The sequence below is a fragment of the Helobdella robusta genome (genome assembly GCF_000326865.2).
Source record: "Helobdella robusta unplaced genomic scaffold HELROscaffold_21, whole genome shotgun sequence".
Lineage (NCBI taxonomy): Eukaryota > Metazoa > Annelida > Clitellata > Rhynchobdellida > Glossiphoniidae > Helobdella > Helobdella robusta.
In genome coordinates, this window is record NW_008704124.1 from 3,034,462 (window position 1) to 3,044,123 (window position 9,662).

The window sequence follows — 9,662 nt, forward strand, 5'->3', positions numbered from 1 at the left end:
TTAGGCATCACATTTACCTCTACACTTAATGTAGCACCTCATGTTAATCACATCATCACAAAAATACTTCAAACATTTCACGCACTTAAAACACTTCGCTCATATGGTCTCAAAGGCATCAAATTATTCGACATCACTGAATCACTCGTCATCTCACATATCAAATATGCAGCTCCTTTCTAGTCTAGTTTTGCTACACAACAACAATTTCAGCAACTACAAATTCTCTCATCAAAAAACTAATCCGCTTCAACTATCTACCTACATTATATCCTATCGTTACTCAATTATTCAACACACTCCATTCACGATTGTTCATGAAAATGGAAAAAACAACAACCAATTCATCCATCCTCTACTACCACCAATTAAAACTACTACACACAACCTTCGTCAACGCAAGCATATCTATCAAGTCTCAATCAACATATCTGTCTTGCCGTCGATTAAAAGACAGTTAAAGCGATTTAGCCCAAAAATCATCAAAACTGAATACAAAAAGGCTAAAAAGATTGCTAAAACGTTAATTAACTGACTCCAGTAAAGAAGAGCTTCACTCTAACAGTAATCCTCGCGATCGCAGGTGATCACTCAACCACATTCTTCTTTCTCGTCCACCACAACACTAGTCTGATGGTGGGTGCCAAATCCTTATTTACTCTTTCGCAAATTATTTTATATCAACAATTAATAACATACATCAGCCTATCAAAAAAAATATTGAAACAAATAACATAACATCTTTCAAACAAAAACCACTTCCAACAAATATATTCAACGCCTTTCCTGCTGTTTCGGTTTTAAAGGTATTAAAATTCATCTATTTTCTTGCTAAGAAGACATCTCCACTTGACGTTTTGCCTACTGTTCTTCTTCAAAAAAAATGTCTTTACTCTTTGCTCCCATGATTTCAAAACTTGTTAATCTTTCTTTTAGCAAAAGTGTTTTTTATCTACCACTTTCAAAACTGCCCAAGTTCTTCCGCTTTAATCTTGATCCATTAGACCCATCAAACTATCGCCCCATCTCAAATTTGTCTACTTTTTTTTAAAATTCTTGAACATTAGATTATAAAGAAAATTCTTACTCAGGTCAACTTTTTTCAAATTTTGCACTTTTCCAGTCCGCTTTTTTTCTTGCACTTCTCTACTTATACGATAATCTCATTAACATCAGGGGCTGGCTGCTATGATACGCCTGAACCTATCTGCGGCTTTTGACAAGATTAATCATCAAATACTTCTAGAAAAGCTAAAAATGGAGTTTGGTATCACCGACAAAGCTTTGTCCTGGTTCAGTTCATATCTTTCAAACCGCCCCCAATTTATTAAACTTGGCACACAAGTCTCCTCTGTTTTTGTTTATCTACCGGAGTTCCTCAGAGCTCTGTGTCTGTGTTAAGACCAATGCCTTTCACTATTTATACTAGTCTTTTATCTTACATTTTAAAAAAAATATGGCTTATCCTTCCATCAATATGCCGATGACACAAGCATCTCTCACCAAAATATCTCTTTTCAACTTGATAGACTTAACTTTTGTGTCTCATTTTTGCACTTTTCCAGTCCGCTTTTTTTCTTGCACTTCTCTACTTATACGATAATCTCATTAACATCAGGGGCTGGCTGCTATGACTGGCATTTACTTAATTTCCTTCAACTAAATGCTCAAAAATCTAAAATAATGTTTTTTGGCACACCACAGAACTTACGAAATGTTCTCCACCCTCCACTGGAGCAAACCAATTCGCCACACGTGTTGTTGTTGTGATGTGTTGTTGTTGGTGTAATGTGTTGTTGTTGATGTAATGTGTTATTGTTGGTGTGATGTGTTGTTGTTGATGTAATGTGTTGTTGTTGATGTAATGTGTTATTGTTGGTGTGATGTGTTGTTGTTGATGTGATGTGTTGTTGTTGATGTAATGTGTTGTTGTTGATGTGATGTGTTGTTGTTGATGTAATGTGTTGTCAAAATGTCAAAGTTTTTATTTTTAATTTATCGTAACTGACGTTGCTGAAACGAGCATTTGTTGACTAAATAGATAACATGTTCATGTTCATCCATTGTCATGTGCTTGTCGAAGATAAAACCCATATTTGAGACGGCATCAGAAAATCGGATGTCAAGCAGATAGAATTTTCCTCAACTAGAGATAGTTGCTGCCAGGTCCCAACAAGCATGAACTGAGTTTGTGTTTGGTTAATCTTCAATTGATTTTTACCCAACAGATCACTGATTTCGTTAATGCATCTAACATGTTTGTCTGATATATTTGAAAACTCAGACGGGAGCATGAGATACATATTTGTATGTAATCAGCGTACTCTCGAAAATTTAAACCAGACTGGTTGACTAGGGCAACTAACTACTTTACTTAAATATATATATAATTATATATATATATATATATATATATATATATATATATATATATATATACGACATATATGAAACAAAATAACAATGCATTAATAATGAATCACAGAGCAAACACACACAGCCCCTACACAAACGTATTCATTTTTAAGTGGCGATTCCACTGCGCTTCGATCAATCATTCATTCGTTTTTTCTTAAATAAAATGCACTCATTCATTTTTTTAATATAATTCATCTATTCATTCATTCACCTCACATCATATTCAATCACGGTTTCACTTCAATGAGTGCATCATTCATTCATTCATTCATTCACTCATTCATTTATTCATTCATTCATTCATTCATTAATTCATTCGTTCGTTCGTTCGTTCGTCCGTTCGTTTGTTCGTTCGTTTGTTCGTTCGTTTATTCATTCATTCATTCTCTTTTCTTTCTTTAATTCATTCATTTGTTTAATTCAATCAGCCGTGTCACAGACTCAGTCTTCTTGGATCACTATAAAATCTTTGTTATGTTATGTTTGTTATCCATTCATTAACTCACTAAAACGCATTCACTCATTCATTTATTCACTCACTCCATGAAACGCATTCACTCCTCCATCAATTTCACTCTCAAATTCACATGTGCATTCTCATATCTCCGTCAGGCAAGGCACAATTTATGATGCTTCGACCATGTCGCTGGCGTCCGAGAAGAATGTCTTCAATTTTTCATGCCTGCCTCCAAATGATGATCACGTGAGCAAACCAAATCGCCACACGTGTTGTTGTGATGTGTTGTTGTAATGTGTTGTTGTTGATGTAATGTGTTGTTGTTGATGTGTTGTTGTTGATGTGATGTGTTGTTGTTGGTGTGATGTGTTGTTGTTGTTGATGTGATGTTGGGTAGATGAGATTATAAAAGAGACTTTCAAGGGATTTTCACCCATCAAATAAACTGGAAACCAATATTCTAATTTTTTCACATAACGGTTCAACCAATATGAATTCCTTTCCTTTCACTCAATCATTCAATTACTTATCTGGTTATAATATTTTTTTCTAATTATTTTTTAAACAATCAGAATCTGACAAACGCAGAGACTGTTACAACCTGCAAGCCAGTAGTATAAAATTAAACGAAAAAAAAAAATAAATAACGGAGAGAGAGAGAAAAAATGTTTAAATATGAAAAGTATTGAAAATAAAATAAATTAATGGTATAAATAAGCAAATTAATAAAGTAATTTGTTAATAGACTTGATGATGACTTAGTGAGTTAATGAGGTGATCGATAAATAAAAACTAGTTGTGTGAATGACAAAGTATTATTGAGTGTTAATATGTTTGAGGTGTTTGAGGTCATATGTTTGTGGTGAAGGTCTTTTCCTGATATGTAGATTTGGTTGCGACTTGATAATAATGTTTGCGTTGACGAAGGTTGTGTGTAGTAGTTTTAATTGGTGGTAGTAGAGGATGGATGACGTGGTTGTTGTTAGTTTCCACTTTCTTGAACAGTCTTGAATCGAGTGTGTTGTCAATTAAATTAAATAGTAAAATCACTTAGTAAAAATTTCATGATATTCTCAGATTCATTATCAACAGTTACGGCGCTTAAACAATATAGACCTCAACACAACCTTAAAATTCAAACGCAAAACAGGATACATGATAACTTAAATGATAACAATGGTAAGAAAATAATTCTGATATGGATACCCAGTCACATAGGAATTGAGGATAATGAGGAAGTCGATCAACTGGCATCACAAGCTCACAATATTTCAATATCAAATCTTCCCATCCCACACAATGATTTAAGATTTTGGACAATAAAGGTTTCAATGGAGAAATGGCAACTTGAATGGAACCAAACATCAAACTTTCTTAAATTATCCACACCATTTCTCAGCCAAAAAAATGAATTTAAAGGTTTAAAACGTAAACCTCAGACAATCATCAACAGATTAAAAATAGGCCATTCAAGTTTGACTCATTCCTGGATTCTCAACAAAACAAATTCGCCTACATGCAACTCTTGTAACGAAAAACTAACCAACCATCACATTTTGGTCAAATGTAATAGTCACAATAATAGTAGGAAACGACATGTCATCCCTTCAGAAGTAGAAAAAATTTTTTCCAGAGATAAATTCAATAATCTAATATCATTCCTTCAGGAAATACAAATTTTTAATAGAATTTAAAAATAATTTCTCAAAAGTTTTAAAACAACAAAACGCATTTATAGAAAAGGAACAAGGGGTGTAAAGATAGCCAGTTGAGCTGAAACGCCGTTAAACTGCACAAACAAACAAACAAATTAAATTAGAATGTTTGCCGATAGTTAAACACGTGCATGCACGCACTACCTGAAACCAAAAAAAAACACATAGCGCCGCTAGAACCTCATCATCTTCACTAATCCAATTAATTTATACATTCAATTGTTCATTTGCTCATATTTACTTAATTTCTCATTCGCTCATTTATTCATTATTTATATATTCCTTCATTCATTCATTCAATCCCTCATTTGCTTAATCTTTCAATCACTCATTCGCTCAGCTATTAAATTATTTATTCTTTCGTTTATTCAATCATTCATTTCTTCATTCATTCATTCATTCAATCATTCCTTCCCTCATTCATTCGTTGGTACATAAAGCTATCCATCACTCTTAATTGGTCCATTCATCTAGCATGCTCATCGTTTCAATTTTTTTATTCATTCATCCACCCATCCATCAATCAGCTTCAGACCCACCTCCATGCATCATCGTCCACTTATTACTCATTTCATCCTCCTACTCCTTAAGATCACTTATGAACCTCTTATTCATCTATTCCGGTTCGTGTTCTGACGGTTGCACGTGAGCCACCAACCTGCCCTGTCGTTCACGCTCTTCAGAGTAGCGCGTGTCTGATTGGTATTCTAATTTCCAACATATTATTTAGTATGTTAATACCGTTGAGCAGAAATTTGACGATTGTGGATTCAAATTCGGACCAGAATTCCGGAATTTGGTAAGATTCGAATCAAATGCTAGAAAAATAAAACGGAATCCATGATCAATTGCGCGAGTGAATGGTGCAGGTTGAATGGTATGGCACCAAATCGTTGATTGTTCTCGGTATTCTGAGTAGGGTGGAACTTGGTTTGGTTAAAAGGAGTTCGGGTAGTTTTTTGGAGCCGTTCAACATTACTATACTACACTGGCTAAATTTTAAAATTATTAATATTGATAGAGATCACAATTTGGAGTCTGCAAGATGTTTCTGGAAGGTCTGGTCATCAAGCAGTCTACTAAAATTAATCCAATTTATTAATTCCCGTGGCACGATGTATTTCCAAACCTGCAAGTTTCTCGATGCTGCTTGCAAACTGTGGGGGCTTGTTTAGCGAAGTAAAACATGTTCTAGCTTATTTGAGATCTTCAAAAAGAGTGGAGCATTGATAAGCATTGCTAAGTATAATGAAGGAGAGTTGATGGACACAGACAAATTTGCTGATGCCACTGACAACTTGGTCCGATGCGTACTCCAGAAGAAAACTTGAGTATGCCACTGTTTAATGCAAATATGAATCACGTCGATTATTATTGAAAGGTGGGAGAGGTCAGAGGTCAACTGGCCATACAAAGGTCATCTCCTAATTTAATTTTTTAAACTAGTTGAATAATTTTTAAATAATACGATATATTTTGTACTGTCAATAAAAAAAACGTACAAATAAAATAAAAATTATGTAAATTTCTTTTTTTTAAATTAAAGGATCGAATTGTTTTTATATCAACTACTAACTAACCAATCAACCAACCAAACATCTAACTATTCAACTAATCAACCAACCAAACAGCCATCCAACTAACCAGCCGATCAACCAATCAACTAGTGGTAAATGAAAAAACATGAGAAAATTATGTGAAAAATTTTCGGAAAATAGAAAATAAACTTCATAAAAGTTTCATTTTAGCATTTAAATTTAAAATATTTTACGTTATATTTTACTGCAAAGCAGTTTTAATACCAACAACATTTTTAGCGCTTCTAACTACTGATTGTCAAAATGCTTATCTGTAATTGACAAAATTTATTTGACGAACCTTTCGTCAATCTATCCACAGGCCAAATCATTCATTTATTCCTGCCTTACAATCATTCATTAACTCTTTATACATCTTTTCTATCTATCCATCCATCTATCCATCCATCCATCAATCCATCCATCCATCCATCCATCCACCCATCCTGCTATCTATCTATCTATCTTTCTTTCTTTCTATCCAGCAATCCTCCATCAGATGATGATTAATAATCTAAATAAACGAAGCGAGGAATCAGTCAATACCTTCATTATATTGATGGATGACTCAATTGATTTTGATGGATGGGTCTCTCCTCGTCATCAACTTGTCATTCATTTCTATTTTGCCTCCCTCCTCACTTCCACTTCTTCGTATATTTTTCTTACTGCTATTTTCCAACTTTTATTTATTTTTTCATGTTTCAGTCGAATCAAATGAATGAAGTGTTTTATTGCAGCGAAACGCTCCATCATTTTCACCTGACTGCATGCAAGCACTCGCCAGATGAAGGCACAAAAGAAATTTAACAACCTACTTTCAATCGAACATAACTACATCAACAACATCAACAACATTGTCCCACAAAATGAACAAACAAATTATGACACAAACAACAAACAGCCAAACAACGTGCCTGAGTCGGTGAGGCAGTAGAAAAGCCATGTTTGCCATCGTGGCTGGTCTGCTATGACCTGGTTCGAAAACTGTCTGTTGGATACTCAGGAACTAGCATACGACTTTAGTGCGTACAAACAAGATGTATGTGGACGACATGTGTACAGCCATTGTGGCCCAGAGGTTTAATTGCAGTTGAAAAATATAACAACAAGTGAGCAGCTCTATGCCTGTTGAAGCAGCGTAATGATAAAAAGTTTAAAAACATTTAAGCAGTGCATGGTGCAAAAAATAGAATGAAGATGACATCGGTATCACCAAAAAAACCATCAAATATTAATAACTAAAATAACAGACAAATAATTAACATAAAATTAACATTAACACACGCACACAATCCGAAAAATTCACAATCGCTGCCACACACATCATATGCAGGCATTGGCACATACACGCACGCACACACGCGCAAACACACACACATACATACAAACGCGCAAACACACACGCATACACACACGCACACGCAACTCATAAACAAACACCACACTGGAAGATGTCGTGAAACGAGCGACGGAAGATTGATGAATTGCTTGAGCCTGCATGGAGCATGTCATAGGTCAGCAGTTAATCACGTGACTCTTTCACGTGACCCCTTCTTGACCCTTTCTACTTCCGGCAGGACAGCGCGTCAGGTTTTATCTGCTCCTCTGCAGACGTTTGATCCGGCGTTATATCATTGTTGATGCTTCCTCTAGCTTCATATTCTTCTTCATGCTCTTCTCATCGTTTTCCATCTCTCTCTTTCTTCTTTTTCTTATTTTTTTTTATTGTTTAACTACCTTTCCATCTATCTACTGATCGATCTATGGAAGGTGTGGACAAAACGAAAAGTGGAAGCAAAAAATGGTGGTGTTGATGTTAATAAAGTAATGTAGTGAGGATTATGATGGTGGTGATGGTGGTGGTGATAGTGGTGGTGATGATGACGATAATGGTGGTGATGATCATGATGATGATAATGGTGATGGTGGTGATGGTGGTGATGATCATGATGATGGTGATGATGTAATGATAACGAAGGAAACAAGGACGATTTTTTAAATGATGAAGATGAAAAGTTAAGATATCTAATTGGGACTGTCAGAACGTTGGCGGAAATAGAGAAAGAACGGTGAGAAAAATGATAAGAACGACGAAGATGATGAAAACGAAGGGAAGGATGGCGATGGTGAAGATGATAAGAGCATGGTAATGATATGATATCTTTGTTCATTTTGATGATGATGACTGACAGCAGTAACCCTAGTACTGATTATGAAGATGAAATGATGAAGGCAAGAGGAATGAGGCTGTTCGTTAAATGATTGATGACGAGTTCTTGAGTATCATCGTTTAATGAAATGTTATTTGTGGCTTTCATCTACTTATGAAGTTTATTCTAGATGTAAGAATTTTATATTTTTATGTACAAATACTTTATATTAGTTGTAGTTTTTAACTTTGAAAGAAAAAAAAACCTTTATTTTTTTATTCATTGCTGATAAACCTAGGTTTATAGGTGCAATATATGTGTATATATGTGTGCTATGTGTGCGCGCGTGTAGTGTGTATGTGTGTGTATGTGTGTGTGTGTGTGTGTGGTGTGTGTGTGTGTGTGTTGTGTGTTTTGGAAACAATCATAATTAATAAAATAAATAACAAAATCTACCGTATTTTTAACTATTAATATTTTTCAATAAATTTTTTTCGTAATTTTCAGAAATAATTTTGCAGTTATAAATGAATATATTTAAATTAATGGGAAACTCAACAGAATCTACCATGCAGCGTGTATGTGCTATTTCGGTTTGGTCCATCTCCAGCGCAATAAATATGCCACTGGGATGGGGATGAACCTTGCAATTAGGAACAGGAAAACCATCAGACGTCACAGTTAGGTCCAGAATTCCACCGGGAATGTGAGCCGGATCGCCGACGTTATACTTACGTCATTATGCTGTTGTAAGAAAGTTGATCAAACAATAAACCAAAAACATCAATTAATTTAAGTGAATTACAAAATTTAAAAATAACAAAACCAGAATGAGCTCTCTTGAATTTTATCCTTTGAAAGAAACCAAAATCAAACAAAATATCCAAAAATAAACTGGGAACATCCTTGAAAACAGGAAAAATCAATTTGCAGCTAACCCAACCAACAAAAGTATTGCGATCATAAACAAAAAGTTGCCAAGGGAGGACTTGGACCCGGCAGCTTCACAAGAAACTTTCGTCGGTCAACGAATAATTTTTGGTTTTTATGCAGATTAAATTGATCTTGCCACTCCAAGCAATTATACAAGTTAGAAAATTGTTATTCGCTATTGGAGTTTTTAATATGAAAACTTAACGAGAAGTCGACGAAAAAAGTTAACAACTTTTTTTGAGACCCGAAGCCACACACAGGTTATTTCTGGCTAAACCGTTAATTGGAAAAAATTGGCATTGTTTGAAAATTAAATTTATAAGCGTAAAAATTTAAAAAGTATAAACCGTTATTCATGATCACATTGGAAATGTCAAACAGCCAGCTAACTTCATACAATGAAAATAAG

At 34.6% G+C, this 9,662-nt stretch overlaps 3 protein-coding genes across 3 annotated transcripts; all 3 read left to right on the forward strand.

Annotated features, from left to right (window-relative positions):
* Positions 1 to 1,182: 1,182 nt before the first annotated feature.
* On the forward strand, positions 1,183 to 1,335 carry HELRODRAFT_147976 (hypothetical protein; the record flags this gene model as incomplete). Its single annotated transcript, XM_009018498.1, has 1 exon — positions 1,183 to 1,335. A coding segment is annotated over one exon (153 nt), but the record flags the coding sequence as incomplete, so codon positions are not given.
* A 1,723-nt stretch (positions 1,336 to 3,058) lies between these two features.
* HELRODRAFT_171833 (hypothetical protein) lies at positions 3,059 to 5,239 on the forward strand (the record flags this gene model as incomplete). The annotated part of the gene is made up of 3 exons (XM_009018499.1): positions 3,059 to 3,144; positions 4,026 to 4,294; positions 5,118 to 5,239. The coding sequence occupies 3 exons, from the start codon at positions 3,059 to 3,061 to the stop codon at positions 5,237 to 5,239; spliced, it is 477 nt and encodes a 158-aa protein (XP_009016747.1).
* A 1,968-nt stretch (positions 5,240 to 7,207) lies between these two features.
* On the forward strand, positions 7,208 to 9,005 carry HELRODRAFT_171834 (hypothetical protein; the record flags this gene model as incomplete). The annotated part of the gene is made up of 4 exons (XM_009018500.1): positions 7,208 to 7,248; positions 7,622 to 7,755; positions 8,149 to 8,239; positions 8,882 to 9,005. 4 exons carry the CDS (start codon positions 7,208 to 7,210, stop codon positions 9,003 to 9,005), a joined length of 390 nt encoding a protein of 129 aa, XP_009016748.1.
* Positions 9,006 to 9,662: the final 657 nt, after the last annotated feature.